Source organism: Onychostoma macrolepis, chromosome 24 (assembly GCF_012432095.1).
Source record: "Onychostoma macrolepis isolate SWU-2019 chromosome 24, ASM1243209v1, whole genome shotgun sequence".
In the NCBI taxonomy this organism is placed as follows: domain Eukaryota; kingdom Metazoa; phylum Chordata; class Actinopteri; order Cypriniformes; family Cyprinidae; genus Onychostoma; species Onychostoma macrolepis.
Window position 1 is genome coordinate 6,667,925 of NC_081178.1, and position 19,756 is coordinate 6,687,680.

The 19,756-nt window shown below is 37.4% G+C and overlaps 1 protein-coding gene across 3 annotated transcripts; it reads left to right on the forward strand.

The window, feature by feature from the left end:
- Positions 1–118: 118 nt before the first annotated feature.
- cngb3.1 (cyclic nucleotide gated channel subunit beta 3, tandem duplicate 1) lies at positions 119–19,752 on the forward strand. 3 transcript variants are annotated; one of them, XM_058765037.1, is made up of 18 exons: positions 119–394; positions 1,506–1,572; positions 1,958–2,093; positions 12,454–12,614; positions 13,026–13,325; positions 13,402–13,610; positions 13,698–13,748; positions 14,842–14,928; positions 15,340–15,404; positions 15,751–15,873; positions 16,077–16,218; positions 16,532–16,691; positions 16,833–16,930; positions 18,239–18,322; positions 18,424–18,542; positions 18,879–19,031; positions 19,137–19,290; positions 19,413–19,752. In XM_058765037.1, the coding sequence occupies exons 1-18, from the start codon at positions 260–262 to the stop codon at positions 19,437–19,439; spliced, it is 2,271 nt and encodes a 756-aa protein (XP_058621020.1). In that variant the 5' UTR covers positions 119–259; the 3' UTR covers positions 19,440–19,752. The 3 variants fall into 3 exon arrangements, with proteins under 3 accessions (XP_058621020.1, XP_058621023.1, XP_058621022.1); XM_058765040.1 differs by lacking the exons at positions 119–394; positions 1,506–1,572; positions 1,958–2,093 and adding exons at positions 9,329–9,477; positions 9,623–9,685 and having other exon boundaries at positions 19,413–19,749; XM_058765039.1 differs by lacking the exons at positions 119–394; positions 1,506–1,572; positions 1,958–2,093 and adding an exon at positions 9,329–9,685 and having other exon boundaries at positions 19,413–19,749.
- Positions 19,753–19,756: the final 4 nt, after the last annotated feature.

Here is a 19,756-nt window from a genome sequence, read left to right on the forward strand (position 1 = left end):
GAAATGGCCCTTTGCAGCTCACCCTATAATGCAGTTTTAATTGAAGGATTGTGATTGGTTGACTGCAAGTGAGAAGGCCAGTGATAGGTCAGTCAAACTGTGGTGGACACCGGGAAAAGGGCTGTTCCTAAGAGGGAATTAATAGAGCTCTAAGAATTAATTGAAGCAGGTCGGAGTTCACACATCAGCGACAGGTGGATAAGGAGAGTGAAGGGATAAATCTGGATGTGATCGCGTGCCCGCTCGAGACAGTGCAGCCATGTTTAGCACCTTGAAAACGCTTTTTCGGCCCAAAACTGTGGCGGCAGTAGCTCAGAACCCTGGACCTCCGACACCAGCGCCTTCACCTGCACCTGCCCCAGCACCTGCTCCAGCACCTGCTCCTCCGACAAAGGTATGACCATCTGGCTTTAGCATGTATCTTGGTTTACTGGAAAGGCAGCTCAAAGGATAAGCTATTTAAACAAACTATGTGAATTTAAATAGCTAATACTTACTAATAATGTTTTTAACATTTATGTGGGAATCCATAGACATTTGTACATGTTAAAAGAGCAAGTCATTTCTTAGAGACTGTGACATAATTACTCTTTAAAAGGGAAATCGTCTCTGGTGGTACTTTTTTTAAATTATTCTGAAATATATATTAAACATGTAAAAGTATAATAAATGTGTATGCAGGAAGTTGACAAATAATCAGTATAATTAAATGTCCATTAGCATCTTTATATATGTGTATATATATCAACTTTTTCAGTTCATATAGATAGTCTTCTATAAGACAAATAATTAATATAAGATCATGAACACTAAATGTATAATAATTAGACAAAAAGTAAAAGAAATGAGTCAACTATAATTTACTACATAATATCCATCGACTGACGCCCTAAATAACTATTGACAATTAAATAAATATAAATAATATATTACATTATAGTATATGGTATTTGAGTAATCAAATTATGTTTACATGTATTTATACTCTAAATAGTGTTAATATATAAAACCATTACTGTATGTCAGCATCGGGCTACTGACATTACTGTAGTAATGCCCAGCAGTGTTATTTTAGTATTATTGATGTACTACGATTTTTTTTTATATATTTTCTCTTTTTACTTTAATTTTAAAGTAATTTGTTATTTTTGTCATTTGTAGTAGTTAATAGTTTTTATTTAGTTTGAGTTATTTTAGCTCTTCAACTTTTGTTACAACTAGCAGAAATGTTTTTTTTGTTGTTGTTTTTTTTTTGTCTTTTATTTCAAGTAACAAGTAAATGTTTTCAAGTAAATGTTTTTATGGTTTTAGTTAGAGATGATAACCCTGATGCTCACAAATAAAACAATTTGTATTTGCATGTCTTACTCATTGTCAGCTGATGCAGCCTTTCACTGAGTGTAAAACAGTTTATGACACACCTCTCATACATTCAAACATCACTGCTATAAACTGGAAATGTGTTGTGATAAAGAAAGAAAGAAAAACATTTTCGGTGTTAACAGGAGGAAAATGCAGATGCAAAGAAAGATGAAGAAAAAAAAGAAGAGAAAAAGGAGGAAAAGCCCGCCGGTGAGTCTTCATCCATCTTCATTTCATGAGATGATGTTCCATTAAGGGAAACTGCAATTCTCTGTGTACATTTTTAAGAGGGACAGTTTTAGAAAGTACAATTGATGTTTCCATCTGGAATCCTGGAGACGATCTCATTTGAAGGGTTGGATGAAAAAGCAAAATGGACCCCTTGCTAAAGTACTTTATTAATTAACAGCATGTCAGGAGAAGCTGAAGCTAAACCTAATAAACATAAAACAGTGTTAAGGTCCCCATGCACATATGCTGTTAATAATTATAGATTTTTTTTTCTGTTCATAGTTTGTCTTTAATTGTGTGCTAATCCAGAAATGAGCAAATCATATTATCCCAAAACATCTAATTCTGACCTGTGCTTCTTCAGAACCAGCTCCTGCATCTGCACCAGCTTCAGCACCAGCTCCTGCTCCAGCACCTGCACCTGCACCTGCTCCAGAGCCCCCTAAACCAGACGCCAAACCAGCGGATCCAGCCAATCCCGGAGAAGCAGCTGCAGAGGGGTAAGAGTTTAGAATTCCTGTAAATATTCTCATTGTATGTAGTGTGTACTATACTGAGTCAGTTTCAGTTTATTTATAAAGCACCACTAAACACAACTATCGTTGACCAGGGTGCTGTACAAGTAAGTCTTACAAGTAACCACAAACAAAATTAAAAACATAAGCAAAGTCACAAATAACACTACAAAACACAAGACAGAGCAAATTCAAATCACGAATAATAAGCCAGTTCAAATAAAAATGTTTTTAACCTGGATTTAAAAATGGGTAGTGTAGGGGCGGCTCTGATTTCTGTAGGAAGACTATTCCAAAGTCTCGGAGCAGCTACGGAGAATGCTCGATCACCCCTAGACTTAAGTCTGGTTCTGGGAATCACTAAGAGCCTTAAGTTGGCAGACCTAAGAGCTCTTGTAGGTTGATGGTCTATCAACAGATCCGGGAGGTAAGAGGGTGCTAAACCATTTAAACACTTAAAAACCAGTAAGAGCATTTTAAACTGGATCCTGTAGCACACTGGTAACCAATGCAAAGACTGAAGGATAGGGGTAATATGCTCACTCTTTTGAGCTCCCGTCAGAACTCTAGCAGCCGCATTTTGAACCATCTGAAGGCGGTTTAGGGAGGATTGACTGATCCCCACATAAAGAGAGTTACAGTAATCGAGCCTCGTGGTAATAAAGGCGTGGATTACTCTTTCAAAGTTAGTAAAAGAAAGAAAGGACTTCATTTTTACCAGGGTTCGCAACTGATAAAAGCTTGACTTCACAACCTGATTGACTTGTCTATCAAGCTTTAAGGAACTGTCCAACACCACACCCAAATTTTTCACGTAAGGCTTTACATAAGGTGCAAGAACACCAAGATTTAGATTTGGAATACAGTGTGTATCCGACGGGGTAAATACCACAATCTCTGTTTTACTCTCGTTCAGACTTAAAAAATTTAGAGACATCCATGCTTTAACATCCAGGAGGCAAGCGGCCACCGGATCTAATCCATTCTTATGTGTCAAAGGAATATATATTTGAGTGTCATCTGTGTAACAATGATAGCATATACCATACTTCTCAAAGATCGATCCGAGAGGAAGCATATACAGAGAAAATAGCATGGGAGCTAGAGTTGAGCCTTGAGGGACCCCACATGTCAAAGGTACAGTGGAAGAGTGAAATTTGCCAATATTAACTGAAAAACTTCTGTTCGTAAGATAAGACTGGAACCAATTTAAAGCTGAACCTCTAATGCCCACTACCTGTTCTAAGCGGGACAGAAGAACATTGTGGTCTACAGTATCAAAAGCAGCGCTCAAGTCTAAAAGTACCAGAGCTACAGAATCTCCGGAGTCAGTAGCTAAAAGAATGTCATTAAACACTTTTAAAAGAGCCATCTCAGTGGAGTGAAATTTCCTAAAACCTGATTGGAATGCATCAAAAATTTTGTAATCTACCAAGAAACTTTGTATTTGATGAAAAACCACTTTCTCTATAATTTTAGCTAAAAATGGAAGGTTAGAAATGGGCCTATAATTTGATACATCAAAAGAATCTAAATTAGGCCTCTTAAGTCTCGGTTGTACCGAGGCATGTTTTAAATAGTCCGGAACAACTCCTAACTCAAGGCATTTATTGATCAAATTTAAAAGTGTCGGACCCATTATGCTAAACACTTGTTTAAATAACCGTGAGGGAAGTATATCTAAAGGTGAACCAGTTGGTTTGAGTTGATTAACAATGTCATTTAAAAAAGAAAGCGAAATAGACGTAAACTGACTAAAGACACCTGTATATTTTAAATGGCCTGCAGGATCGCCAGCAACTGATTTGATGGTATGTCTGATCTCAGATATCTTATTATTAAAAAACTGGCAGAACTGCTCACACACTACTGACTCTGTAGGATACACACAGACAACAGGATTTAACACAGCATTAATAATATTGAAAAGGGTTCTAGGATTATTATGATTTTTATCTATAAGAGATGAAAAGTAGTCTGATTTGGCCACTCTCACTGCCTTCTGATACTTAATAAGTGAATTCTTTAACATTTCATAAAAAATCTGTAGTTTGTTCTTTTTCCATTTCCTCTCAGCCCTTCTACAAGCCTGTCTCAATGTCCGAGTAGTATTATTCAACCATGGTTCAGGAGTTAACTTGTAATGTTTGGTCCTCAGAGGAGCCACGGAATCCAAGATAGTAGAACAGACAGAATTAAAACTAAAAAGCAATTCATCGGGACTAAGCTCAGATGAGGCGAGAGCAGTAGAATGGGAAAACTCCTCAAACATAGAAGAAAAAGAAACAGAGGTAGCAGCAGTGATCCTCCGTGTCAGATGAGCTAATACATGAGGTTTTACAGCATTCAATGATAATGATGTATTGAATAAAATAGGATTGTGATCAGAAAAACTAAGATCACATATCTCAATATCACCCATCAAGAGCCCATGAGACATAATAAGATCGAGAGTGTGTCCATGAATATGAGTAGGTCCTTTAACATGCTGCACTAAATCGAAGGCTTCTGTTAGGCTAATAAAGTCTTTTGTAAATGAGTTTTGGGGGCAGCATATGTGAATGTTAAAATGCCCAATAATTAAAAGCCTATCAGAATTGGGGATAATTCTCCCCAAAAAATCTGAGAAATCTGTTAAAAAGTCTTTATGTGGCTTAGGAGGCCTGTAGACCACAGCAACAGCTAATGGAGTGTCTGAGTCCAACACAAGCATCTGCGGTTCAAAACTGTTATATGTAATTCTTTGCATGGTCCGACATTGAAAACAGTCTTTAAAAATTGAGACCAAACCGCCACCCCTTCTCCCAGAGCGGGGGGAATTAAAAAATTTACATTTTGGCGGTAGAAGCTCAGAGAGAGGAGCCAAATCTCCATTGGAAAACCACGTTTCCGTGATAAATAGAAAGTCCAGAGCTTGTGAAGTGAAGAAGTCTTTAAGAATAAAAGTCTTATTTACCGCAGACCTCGCGTTGACCAACACCATTTTTATTATTACTATTATTATTATTATTATTAAATATCCTATACAAAATACATACATATTACTATAAATAATTTGATATTGTTGTCTTTTATAACATCACAATTAGTATTTTAAGTAGTATTTAACTAGTGTTTTTAAGTAAATAAATAAATAAATATTGGTTATTATAATATGAATATAATAAATAATATATGTATTTATAATAATTATAGTCATAATGTAATATATGTATTTATTTGAATACATATAAATACATTCATATTGATTATAAAAAATAAATATTAACATTTACTGAATTTAATATTTTTGTCTAATATCACACTTGGTATTTTCTTTATACACACTATAAATGCAAATCTGCTTTTTATATTTTAGGAATGGGTACTTCATCAGGGGATCATCATATTTGCAGGTCCTTGGCAGCAGAAAGTTTAAATCGGTCAATTATAGTGACTTTGCCCATTCATGTCATTGTTGGTTTGTATAGAGCAGATCTTTGCTGTCATCTTCCACTCAATGATGTGCAGCGTGTGACTCCAAAAGTAGCTGAAAGTAGATTAGGGGATCTGCTGTATTTGTGACTTAAGAAGATCACGAGAACGTCCTCACGTGCAAACAAGAGTTTCTATTTTCTGTGTAATATTTTTCTTTGTGTCAGTATAAAGCTAACTCTATATTGATTTCAGCAAACCATGCTAGGCAGTCATCATTTTCCAGTCACAATTCTTAGCCTATATGTGCTGAATGCAATGATACTAACGTCTGCTGTAAGACTGAAGTGAGTACTAAATTCACCACATGGGCCCATTTTAGCTGATAAACAATAAACAAGACAGCACCAGCTGGAAAAGAGGAACAAATGTGAATGTTTCAGGACAGTCCTTATCTTAACTCAACAGTTGTGCAGCCATTTAAGGCCACGATTTGACACAAAAGCAGAGTTGAAATGATTAAAGTTGTTATAAATAGACTAGGTACAGGTTTACACTGTCTTGTGCTGATCATGTAGTGATTGAACAAGATGTCAGCTGCTGAACTTCCTCTGAAATCAGATCAAGTCTTGGCTGTGAAATTTGTTGTTTGCTGTAGCTGTGAAAGATCCGCAAAGCTTTGTCAAGTTTCCCTCTTTTGGAATAATACTCTCTATGTTCACATATCTAAACCAGTCCCAAGTTCATAATTCTCAATATCACCACATAAATTATAACACACATAAATTATACAACTACTATGAGCATACCCCGGACACATATATTACACTTACATTATGTATTATATAGCAAATCTCAAATGCTTTATTTTAATATTGTTGAAAAATATAAACTATAATATCAGCCAGTGATATATTAAAAGTTGGATGTATAGTAGGGTGCAACGAGGCTAAAGGTGTCCCTGGGTAAAAGGCGCCTTTGATATCATTTTCATCTAAACCACTAGATGGCACCAAATCATGGCGTAGCACTTTCCAAAACATTCGCTTTTCAAGATGCACGTGCAGATTTGTCGGATCTTTGACACAATTGCGCGCAGCAGCGCAAAGTTGATTCTGTGCTTACTTGATCTAATATTTTATGTTTTTTTAATATGTTGTAGATTTAAGTAGGCTAAGAGGGGTGTGGCACTGCTTTGAGGGTGCAGCTTAGGGACACAAAAACTTCTCAACAGCCACCCCCAATATATGGAGGATCAGGTAAGGCCGGGAGAGGAACAAGGTGGGCAACGGGCCTTGTGTATGTCCTGTCCTTGACTTAGACATCAGCAACCCTACAACGGCCATCCTTGCGACAGTGTTAGGTTGCAGGTTAGAATTGTTGGTGCGCCATTTCTGTCTGGACTGATAAGGTAATTTCTGAGGAAATGAGCCCAAAAATGATCAGACAGGATTTGACTGTGACACCATTGACGGCGACTGTGCAGCTCAGAGTCTGGATATGTTACGAGAGGAAGGGAAGCATCATGCCGCCCCATCAGCACCAAGTTAGGGGTAACAGGGTCAGGATCAGCAATGTCAGATGACACATAGCCTAATGGCTTGGAATTTAGAATGCCTTCTATTTCAATCATGACTGTGCGTCTTACGTCTTCCCTGACAGTTTGAGCACCAAGGGTGGTCTCCAAGGCAATTTTGATGGAGAGTATTTCACGCTCCCAGGTTCCACCAAAGTGGGGTGCATGTGGAGGATTGAATTTGAAGGAAATCTTCTGCTTGGCCAGAGCTGCCTGAAGGTCAGGGGTTAAGGACCGATAGGCTTCCAGTAGCTCTTTATTGCCTCCAATGAAGTTGGTACCCCTGTCAGAGAGCAGCTCAAATAGTTTACCTTTGCGAGCAATAAAACACCTGAGTGCCATCAAGAAGGAATCCGTATTCATGTGATCAAGTAGATCAAGGTGCACGCACCTAGTAGTCAGACATTTAAAAATTATTCCCCACCTTTTCTCAGCTCGTCTGCCAATCTTTACTGTGTAGAGCCCAAAGCAATCCATCCCAGCGGAGTAGAATGGAGGTTTGCAAAGGCGGAGGCGGGCTGGAGGAAGATCTGGCATTTGGGGAATAATAGGATGGGCACGGAACTGCTGGCACTTAGGGCACCTATGTTGATGTTTTGGGTCTCAAGCTGGTGCATTGCCTCTTGATCCTGTTTAGATCAAACCACTGCTTTCACGCTTCTCTGAGGTAGTGCATCCAGCTACCACAGCTTCTGTACATTGTGGTAGATGTCATCAGGTGGGCATTTAAAGGAGATATAGTGAAGAGATGGTGAGATCCCCTGCGGGACCCTGCAGTGTCCTGCCGAGTCGGGTTTTAATTGCAACAGGGGCTCCAGGAGGGCCCAATTTCACTGGTTGTGTAGGGGTAATCAGGTGTGTTTGATCGGCCCCTAAGAGGAGTAGGGGTTTGTCTGAGAGGAAGCTGACGGAGGTGAGGGTAGCGTCGCTGGAGAGATTTCACAGGGTGAGAATGTTGAAAGAAAGATAACTGGTCAGTAGTGAAAGCTTGACTGATGACATAAGACTTAGTTGGATCCGCTTTAGAAATGAGGGTGAAGGATACTGTAGCTCCATTAAAAGTCTGAACATCCTGTCTCAGTTCTCAACTTTAGGCTCTCAGATTTTCCTTTTAACTGAAGTGTTTGGGCAGTAGGGTGCAGGAGGAAGCTGCTGCTGAAGTTGAAGAGGAGAGGGACTGCTTTTAAGCATACAGACCTGCTGGATTAATCTACCCTGATTTCTTACTTCCTCTGTCAGTTGTTGTATGAGTGCAGTCTGAGCATCAGGAACAGGAGATATTGGAGAAGCATATGGGTGTTCAGCATCAGGAGTTAGCGCTCTCTCAGATGGGACAGGTGAGTGAGAACGTGGAATGTCCTCCTGAGTGCCTCCCTTCATAGGCAGTTCTGACTCCTGAATCATCCTCAGACTCCTCCTTTCTCCAGGGTTGATAATGAGGACCAGTACCAGGCATATCTGCAGAATAAAGAGATTGTTGTTGTGTTTCTGTGGTAGATAGTGGCTGCTGACAATATTGCAGGATGAAATCATCATAACGTGCAGGGAGCTGAGCTTGGCAGCGTGGGCGCTCATACGGAGACAATGAGGGCAGGGAGTGACTAGATATATCCACTGATAATCAATGGATTCCGGCTCGAAAGACCATGAAAAGGAGGTAGCAGGTGCTTAGGCAGCTAGCTTGAAGCCAGTGGGGCTGTCGGTAAGAACAGGTCCAGTTTAGTCAAACCAGGTATAGGAAAGTTTATTGTACATCTAAGGAGGTTTTGTGCATGTAGATGTGCATGTGTGCGTGTGGTTTCTATAAAGGGAATAGATATACAGAGTTTTAGTTTACCAATAAACAGTGCTAAATAAGGTACAAGGCAACCACAATATTACATCAACTGCACATTAAATAACTAAAGCACATGCCTAAACAGGAACTAGAGCAAGCATGAAAATAAACACATTTAGTAAGTCATACAAAATATTTAAAGGTGCCATAGAATGCATTGATACAAAATTTTAAATTGTTCTCTGATATCTACATAGAAGGTATGTGGCTTAGGTAAGGGCAAAAAATCTCCAGAAATCTAGAGTCAGCGTTAGTTCTGGCAGGTCACGTTAGTCAAGCTTGCATCAGCTGACTCTCAGCTGATCCACATCTACCTATAGGGATGCTACACCTATCACAGCACTCATATATAAGGTCCATGAGTATTATCACCAGCTTTGCGTTGCTCAATAGCTAATTAATGGCGAATTCGCCAGGCAAACACCATCATCTCAGTACTAGGAATTGTGCAATCGGGAATTTAGCGAGAGGATTTGTTCCCCTTATGGATTTTACCTCGATTCATTCAAGTTGTTAACTTGAACACGTGCTTTCTCAGCGGGGTTAAGTTTGTTTTAGATTTTCCTCACACATTCAGGGATTAACGGCAATAACTCCAATAAGACTAGCCCTAAAAATTCTAAAACAGTATTACCGCCAAATGGGCAAAGCTGGTAATGTTTCTCATTATTTCACTTGATATAATAGGCACTGCCCCGCACAAGCTGTTGTAATGTGCATTAACCCGGGAGAGATCGCTCTTGGCGAACCGTAAGTAAGGGACTGTGAGGAAAGTGCAAGTTTTTCATGTATTGATGCCCAATTCGGAAGGTAGCATTGCTTCACGCATTATTTCATTAATATGGACTCCATGAGTTATGTGACTGACTAAGAACAAGTTCAGATGGGATCTTCATTCCCCACATGAAGAAGTATTAAGAGATCACGTCCCAGCTGGCTATGTTTCGTTCTCCATTCATCTCTGAAGGTCTTCAGGAAGCAAAGCTACATTTTTTTCTAAATGTTAATGCTCTCGGATTATGGCAACATGCTTGCTAAGGCTATCTGCATTGCTTAGACTTATTTGGTTGTTTTCAGTGAAGTGCTCGTGCTAAGCTATGCAATCATCCTGACAATGTGCCTTACTTTCTGGTTGCTGGGAGCATGCTTGTTCCTAAGCTATCTGGTTGTTATTGGGAGCACGCTTGTTCCTAAGCTATCTGGTTGTTATTGGGAACATGCTTGTTCCTAAACTGTCTGGGTTTTATTGGGAGCATGCTTGTTCCTAAACTGTCTGGGTTTTATTGGGAGCATGCTTGTTCCTAAGCTATCTGGTTGTTATTGGGAGCATGCTTGTTCCTAAGCTATCTGGTTGTTATTGGGAACACGCTTGTTCCTAAGCTGTCTGGGTTTTATTGGGAGCATGTTTGTTCCTAAGCTATCTGGTTGTTATTGGGAGCACGCTTGTTCTTAAGGCTATTGGTTGTAAGTGAGAACATGTTGCTTAAGCTTTTCAGGTATTGGCAGTATACTCCTTAGATCATCTGGTTCAGGGCAACATGCTATTTTCAGGGCAATAGCTAATTACCCTCCTCCATCCCCAACTCCTCCTCTATCAGTCAGGATTCAGCCTTCTGATTCTCCTTGAATCAAACTCATTTCTAAATGTTACATTAAATTATTGAACTTTAATGATATCTGCAATTAATTTTATGTTGCTTCTGTACTGTTTACCCTGGGGAGTTATTGCTGCTCTCCCTGCTCTTATCCATGCTAGGGTGCATGGATGCGCAGGGAGTTCTTGCCCAGAACAGAACCATACCGCCAATCCAAACTGTATGCTAATTGTCAGTCATCTTTGACGATAGTGGTCCTGACAGAAACAGTTTTACATGCCCATTTACAACCCAAGGATTTCTCCCTAGAATGAAACGGTCTGTTATTGGCTTATTTGGAAGGGTCATGAATAATAATGTTGAGCTCTGCTCTGATTGGCTGTTTCACAGTGCGGCTCATTTCAGTAGCTGCTTTCATTTCACTGCTTTGAGGGTGCAGCTTAGGGACACAAAAGGTGTGTTCAACTTGAAGCAGCGCTGCGCAGAATGATCAGTGTATGACATCAAAGTACCACGAGAGCAATTCGAAACCACAAGGATCCATCTGCTCTCTTGTCGCTCTCGCGGTACTTTGATGTCATACACTGATCATTCTGCGCAGCGCCACTTCAAGTCACCATCATATTTAAAAACATGATATTAATCATCATATAATAAAATTTCACTTGTTACTACTGTAAATATATATTCAATTATTATTGGATCTCCTTCAATACTTTCAGAATCTTTATTTATTAAAATTATTTTGTTTCTGTATTTTAAAATATATTTTGTATATTTTAATGACAGTATATTTAGCCTATTGAACAAAAATTAATTTTATTTTTCTAAATACCCAGAAAATAGTATATACTTTGCTGTTTTGTGTGATTGTTGTGATTGAAGTGATTGTTTTGAACAAGTATTAACTTAGACATTATTTTAAAAAACATTATTTTAGCTGAAGTATTTGTATCAATACTGTGTGCCTTCTACCCCATGCTGGTGGGCCTTTTACCCCGTGTGTGGGGTAAAAGGCCCCCCTTGACACCTTATACATTTATAAATTTTTTTAAACAAAATAAACAACTTGAATGATTTGTTTTCACTCAAAATCTGTTGCTCCATTTAATGTTCAATACAAAGTATTTTATTTTATTTTTTTCTACAATTATACATTTTAGGCGCAGTGAATAGCACATTTTTTCTTAAGATGGGCCTTTAGCCCCGTTATACCCTACATCCCACTTTACCTGCGTACATACAGTATAGTCACATAAAGCTATACTATGCAACAAATCTTTCTGTTAAAGTTTTTTTTTAAATGTTTTAAAAACTTTCTTTCTTTCGCTTTTTGGTCAGGCATGTTAAAGGAACATTCCATTTTGTAAGCATTATGGGAATGTTACTTTTGAATGTTCCCTGAACCTTCTGGAACAAGTAGTAACATTTAGATGAACATTCAACTAAAACGTTTTAGAAAACATTCCATGAACGATGTATAAATAACACTTATTTTTTATGCATGGGAACATTATTAAAGACCAGATAACTCTGAACAAACATTCTCTTAACGTTATTGGAAGAATGTTTGTTCATAACTTTGAGAGAAGAATGTTTGGAGAATGTTCCCTGTAAGCTTGGACTATGGGGCATGAAAATATGAAGATATTATAAACATCAACAGTTGCTTTGAAACGATGAGTACTGGGAAAAGTGCTATGCAAATTAATTTCACTTGACTTGAATATTCTTGATTAATCAAACTTTGACTTTCATTTCTGCCTCAGGTTTAGAACAGGAAAACAGAACTTCCTCAGGACCTTCTGTAGTCTAAATCTACTACCACCACCATTACTACTACAACTTCTAGTACGGTTACTACTACTAGTGATTTTTTTTTACATAATTAAGCCCACTTTCCTATGTGTCTTTTTCACGTAGTGAGGATGCACCATCACCACCAACTCCACCCATCGTCATCAACAGATACTGTGACGAGCACCTGCGAGACATCGCGAAGAAACTACGGGAGAGGACAGAGCTTTTTAAGGAGAAAATCATAGACCCCTACTCCTCGTCCCCAGAGCACAGCCCACCCGTCAGTGAGTACTACAAACACATCCAAAGTCTCTCTGAATCCTGTTGTTTAATGGACAAGATATATCAATACTGTAATCTAGGAGGTGTTTCTCATTTTTTGCTCCTCAAGGACTAATCTTAACGTTTTTAACGGTTTGACTCATTTACCCTGCTAAAAGAACCAGGTCATTCTAGTTTAAGGTGGTCAAGGTGGTTTTTAGGAAATATAGCTGGTTTGTTGTCTACCAGATCAAAACCAGTGGCTAGTTCTTCTTATCAACCATCTACATCAGCTTGGACCATTTAATGACTATAAATTACCAATTTTATCCAGCAAAAAACATGAAAAACTAGCTCCCACCTGGATTTTCCAGCAGGGAATACGTTTATCTGTTTGTACTCTTCTAAACTTTAGTCTACTTGTTGATATCCAGCACCGGTTTACCGAAAGGAAGACTGGATCAGAAAGCAGGAAGCAGAGAGAATAAAACGAGAAGAGGCCGAGCAGAAGAAAAAAGAGGAGGATGCTAAGAAAGCGGCGGCGAAGAAAGAAAAAGAGGAGAAAGAAAAGCAAGAGAAAGAGGAAAAGCTGAAAGCCGAGAAGGAGAAGGCCGATAAGGAGGCGGCTGAAGCCATCTGCCCAAAAATCAAATGCACATGCATAGACACACTTCTCAAACCTTTCGAAGACATGATGGATACATATTTGGGGACAACCATTGACCCTTTCACAGGTAGGACACTATGAGAACTGAAGATGCCTCTTGAAGTATAAAACATTGGTCTAAACATGTTTGTTCTTCTTTCCAGATCGGCGGTATATTAAATGGCTGAGTGTCGTCACAATCGCTTTTAACTACAATGTTTGGCTGGCCACGGCACGTTTGTGTTTCCCGTACCACACGCCTGTGACCATCCCCTTCTGGATCTTTTTTGATATCTTGGCAGACCTTGTGAACATTATAGATATCACCATGTTTCAGCCGCGCTTACAGTTTGTGAAAGCAGGAGACATCATAGTAAGTGAATCTTGGTATGGACACTTACACTTTTGCAGTTATGACAGTAGGACGTCCACTCAAAAACCTACAAATTTGTTTCCTCAGAAAGACAGAATAATGGCAAAACAGAGGTACAGAGAATCTGCCAGATTTCAGGTGAGTACAATCTATATATACAGTTGTGCTCATAAGTTTACATACCCCTTTCAGAATGTGCAAAATGTTAATAATTGAAACAAAATAAGAGGGATCATAAACATTGCATGTTAATTTTTTATTTAGTACTCTCCTGAATAAGCTATTTCACATAACAGATGTTTACATATACTCCACAAGACAAAATAATAACTGAATTTATAAACATGACCCCATTCAAAAGTTTACATACCCTTGAATCTTAATACTATGTGTCATTTCCTGGATGATCCACGACTGTTTTTATATTTTGTGATAGTTGTTCATGAGTCTCCTGTTGGTCCTGAGCAGTTCAACTGTCTGCTGTTCTTCAGAAAAATCCTCCAGCTCCTTGCACATTCTTTGGTTTTCCAGCATCTTCTGCATATTTGAACCCTTTCCAAAAGTGACCATATGATTTTGAAATCCATATTTTCACACTGAGGACAACTGAGGGACTCATGCATAACTATTACAAAAGGTGAAAACATTTACTGATGCTCAAAAAGGCAACACAATGCATTAAGAGCCGGGGGGTGCAAACTTTTTGAATTGGATGATCAGGGTAAATTGTACTTATTTTGTCTTCTGGGAAACATGTAAGTATTTATGTAGCTTCTGAAGTCCGGTACTAAATGAAAAAATATGATCGTTAAACAAAATGAGAAGAATTTACACATCCGGCTCTTAATGCATTGTGTTGACTTCTTGAGCATCAGTAAATGTTTTCACCTTTTGTAATAGTTGTGCACGAGTCCCTCAGTTGTACTCAATGTGAAAATATGGATCTCAAAATCATACGGTCACTTTTGGAAAGTTTTCAAATATGCAGAAGATTCTGGAAAACCAAAGAATGTGCAAGGAGTTGGAGGAACTGCTCAGGACCAACAGGAGACTCATCTGTTATGTGAAATAGCTTATTCAGGACAGTACTAAATAAAAAAATTTTTGTTTCAATTATTAGCATTTTGAACATTCTGCAAGGGGTATGTAAACTTATGAGCACAACTGTATATAGTTTGTAAATATATTTAATATATGTACTTTATTTTATCTCGATATTTTCTCTCAACAGACAGATCTGATAAGCATCATACCATTTGATTTGCTGTGCTTACACTTTGGGTTCACATCGATCTTTAGGATGAACAGGTTTATACGGGTCAGTTACTCAACTAATCCAGCCAAAACAGTTTTCTTTCATTCTGATTTTTTTTTTTTTTTTTTTTTTTTTACAAGTGTTATTTTAGTATTACGTATATAAAATATGCTATTATTTTCTATTTATTTTATATATATATATATATATATATATTTGGCTTTATTTTATTTCAGTTTTAGTTTTATTAATTTTCATCCCAAACTTTTTTTCTTTTTTTTCAGTTAGTTGCTAAGGCAACATGTCTAATTTAGATTTTTTCTAATATGTTTTAGCTTTTTCAATTAATGAAAATTATTTTTAATAGTTTTAGTTAATTATAACAACACAACTGTTTTGTACAGCTGGTATTTGCTATCCACTGTGTGGGAAAATGAGCTCTGTTTAATGTGTATATTCTTTCTTTCTTTTTAGTATCAATCATTTTTTGAGTTCAGCGATCGTCTGGAAAGCGTCATGGCTAAGGCGTATATATGGAGGTATCTGTGATTTCTATATGCTAATCTACTATTATGAGTGGCTTAGTATGTTTCTAGGTGGTTGCTTACTGACCCATCTCAATACTCTGATATTTTGGTCTTTGGATGTGGTTTAAGTCCCTCCTTCAATATGAATATGGGATTTTTTTTTTTTTTGCCTGTGTTATCACCCACCAGGTGAAAATTATAAGTCTAACAACTTAGTAAAGTCATAGCATACCTCTCCTCAACAAGCTGGACAGTTTGAGGTATCATGATGAGCAAATGGCAAGGATTAGGAGTGGGTTTAAATCCATATCTGCATGTATGAGCAATACTAAAAATAGTCATGCTGGGCTTTTTTCAGAGTTGGCCGCACTACTGGATATCTGCTCTTCTGTCTCCATTTAAACTCCTGCCTTTACTATGTTGCATCAGAATACGAGGGGCTGGGCAGCACTAAATGGACATATGATGGAAAAGGAAATGCGTATGAACTCTCTTTTTTTTATTTTTTTCCCTTTGCCAGTATTTCAAATTTTTCATAAATAGTAGCTATTAATAAATTAAATTATTTATCATTTGTTTTTATTTTTATAATTTACACTTGAAAAAAAAACAAAAAAAACATTAAAAATAAAAAATCTATAAATAAATATTGTACTGACAATTTTGTCATTTTTCTTTCCCAAGGTATCTCCGCTGTTATTATTTTGCCACCCGTACGCTGATCACTATCGGAGGTCTCCCCGAGCCCAGTACGCTCTTTGAGATTGTCTTCCAGCTGGTCAACTTCTTCACAGGAGTCTTTGTCTTCTCTAGCTTGATTGGACAAGTAAATAAATGAATACGTATAATAGTGCTATCAAATCACGATTAATCACATCCAAAATAAAAGTTTTTGTTTACATAATATATGTGTGTACTGTGTATATTTATTATTATTTTCAAAATATATACATGCATGTGTGTGTGTGTGTATTTATATATACATAATAAATATACAACGTACACACATGCATATATTATGTAAACAAAAACTTTAATTTTGGATGCCATTTAATCGCGATTAATTGTTTGACAGCACTAATGTATAACACATGTCTCAGAATAATAACTTCACACCATCAAACTCTGTTTAAACCCAGATGAGAGATGTTATTGGAGCAGCTACGGCGGGTCAGACCTACTTCCGCGCCTCTATGGACTGCTGTGTGGCGTATATGAACACATACACCATCCCAAAACTGGTGCAGAACAGAGTACGCACCTGGTACAACTACACCTGGGACTCCCAGGGCATGCTGGGTAAGAGCTTTAATTTCTAATAGAAGTGCTCAATTAATACATCTAGTTTTGGACTGATAGTTCATACAGTTACCATAAATCTAAACTGATGCTAATTTCTATGGATCAGATGCAAAAATCTCTTTTCTTTTTTTTTCAAAGATGAATCGGAGTTATTAGAAAAGATGCCTCTGGTGATGAGAACAGCCATAGCTGTTGACATCAACCTCGCTACCTTCCAGAAGATCGACCTTTTCAAGGTAAAGCTGAATATTGTCAGTAAAATAATGACATAACGACCTAACATTGAGGTTCTATCCACCTTATTTTTCAACGTGGAAGTAAGCCGTTTTCTGTGAATGTGCGAGACTTCCGGTTCATTAGCCGCCGTAGAGTAATTAACGAGGGATTGGTAAAGATGAATTAGTTGTGGAAAAAAAATTAAAGCAGTTTTACTCTTTAATTGCTTTGATGCTTCAACCCAGCAAGATTTTCCCATTGGCTTCTGGATTATTACAGAAAATAAGCTCTGTAACTAACAAAAGTTTATGATTCTTACACATTTTGTTCGTCATGATAACATTCACAAATTAACACAACATGAATATTGAAGCCTAAATACAATGTTCAGAAGTAAAAAGCTAAGCGTAGATTATAATCAAACTACATGACATTCACATGACAGTTGCATTAAGCTTCTGTTCTGACAACTCTTCTCAGTCTTTAGTTAAAACGTTTTCCCTGAAAGTTTGAGTTAGAATAGTTTGCAAGAGCTAAACACAGTTAAGCTGTGAATGTAAATAATGAGTAGATGAGTTTACCGTGGTGTGATGACGTTTAATGTCACCGATAATCTGATGAAATCTGCTTGTTAACAACTGTCTCTTTCAAGATAAATAAAAGCTTAACCTGGAGCACAAAACCAGTCTTAAGTCGCTGGGGTATATTTGTAGCAATAGCCAACAATACATTTTTTGGGTCAAAATGATTTATTTTTCTTTTATGACAAAAATCATTGGGATATTAAGTAAAGATCATGTTCCATGAAGATATTTTGTAAATTTCCTACCATAAATATATCTCAACTCAAATTTTGATTAGTAATATGCATTGCTAAGGACTTCATTTGGACAACTTTAAAGTGATTTTCTCAATGTTTTGATTTTTTTTTTTTTTTTTTTTTTTTGTATCTCAGCCAAATATTATCCTAGCCTAATCAATGGAAAGCTTATTTATTCAGCTTTCAGATGACGTCTAAATCTCAATTTCAAAAAATTGACCCTTATGACTGGTTTTGTGGTCCAGGGTCACATACCAGAAAGTTAACTAAAAAGTCGTTCCAAAAAAAACCAATGACTTGGACAGTGGAACCAGAAGTGCAAAGATGCTCATTTCCAAGTTTTGTCCTCAAAAATCATCATCCCTGCTGCACTCTATAATAATAATAAAACATGTGAAAGAAAAAAACTCTACTGCCCCCTACTGGTGGCAACTATCTCTTCGATTCTGGTTCACTTAGAAATTTATTTTCATTTCATGTTTTTGCTATTTCAAACATATTTTTCTAGGGCTGTGACAACCAGATGCTTGTGGACATGTTACTACGTCTGAAATCCATTGTGTACTTACCAGGAGACTTTGTGTGTAAGAAGGTGAGAACATCGAATAGAATCATCCATGTATCTGATATGTTGATTGAATGTAGTAATTCAGACAGTTATCATGGGCAAATGTCTTCCATTGCTTTATGCAGGGTGACATTGGGAGAGAAATGTATATTATTAAAGCCGGAGCGGTGCAGGTCATCGGTGGACCGGACAATACGATTGTGTTCGTGACTCTGAAAGCAGGCTGTGTGTTTGGAGAGATCAGGTACTATATACACTACTGTTCTAAAGTTTAGGGTCTTTAAAATTGTAAAAGAAGAATCAAACAGAAGCTGCATTTATTTGATTTAAAAATTGTAATATTGTGAAATATTATTACAATTTTATATTTTTAAATTTAATTTATTCCTGTAATGACAAAGCTGAATCTTTTGTATGGATGTCTTTACTGTCACTTCTGATTGATTTAATGCATCCTTACTGAATAAAAGTATTAATAAAAATAAAAAAAATACTGACTAAACTTTAGTACAATGATAAAACGATGTCTAAAAAAAAAAAAAAAAAAAGTTTCTAAAACAAAAAATGCATTTATCTTCAGTCTCTTACAGTCAGCAAAAGATGGAGGCAATAGAAGAACAGCAAACGTTGCTGCTCACGGATTCGCCAACCTTTTTGTACTGGATAAGAAAGATCTCAATGACATCCTGGTCCATTACCCCGAGTCTCAGAAAGTGCTGGCCAGGAAGGGACGGTGAGTCAAAGGGTCACGGTCATGCAACATGCACTGTTTCTTCAAGAACAGATTTAATAGATAAATGCAGTAGCTACAATAAAGGATGATTCATTCTCTGCGCAGGAAACTGATGAAGGCCAAAGGCAAAGCTGCTCCTGTCAAAGATGAAGGAGAAAAGAAGAAGGGATTGGCAATGTTTGGACAAAAACCACCCACTCCGAAAATGTTACGTGCTTTTGGAGGCTTTGGGAAAGGAGGATTACTGGAGAAACTCAGGGTGTGTGTGATGATCGGATGAGTGGAATAATGGTGCAAACACAAATATGTAATAAAGATTAAACGTTTGCATACAAATAGTTGAGAGATCTGAAATAACATTAACACTTCTCTTTCCTGCAGGCTCAAGCAGCAGAAAACAAGAATTGAAAATTCCATCCATCCATGACACTTACGACTATCTCTAAAACATCTATTAATCCATCCACCCATTTCGTCATCCATCTGTCCATTTTACCATCCATCCATTCAGAGCTACAGAAATGTGATTAAAACTGTAAATACTGACTGTATGTTTCTGATTTGTAGTTGGTTTAGTGAAAGTTTCTTTTCAAACTATAATTTTGAACTTATTACCCAATCTGTTCAGCACTTTAGGCAGTGTCATGGAGGATGGGTTTCCTGGCCTTTGCATACTGTAAATAGGTCAATGTTTTTCATAAAATAAAAATAAAATGTTTAATACG

Excerpts from the sequence above, each read along its gene's own strand:
- cngb3.1 (XM_058765037.1), top strand. The coding sequence starts at position 260 with ATGTTTAGCACCTTGAAAACGCTTTTTCGGCCCAAAACTGTGGCGGCA. Across the intron at positions 13,326-13,401 it reads AACCATTGACCCTTTCACAG|ATCGGCGGTATATTAAATGG; the intron begins GTAGGACACTAT and ends TCTTCTTTCCAG. Across the intron at positions 15,405-15,750 it reads GCTAAGGCGTATATATGGAG|AGTTGGCCGCACTACTGGAT; the intron begins GTATCTGTGATT and ends GGCTTTTTTCAG.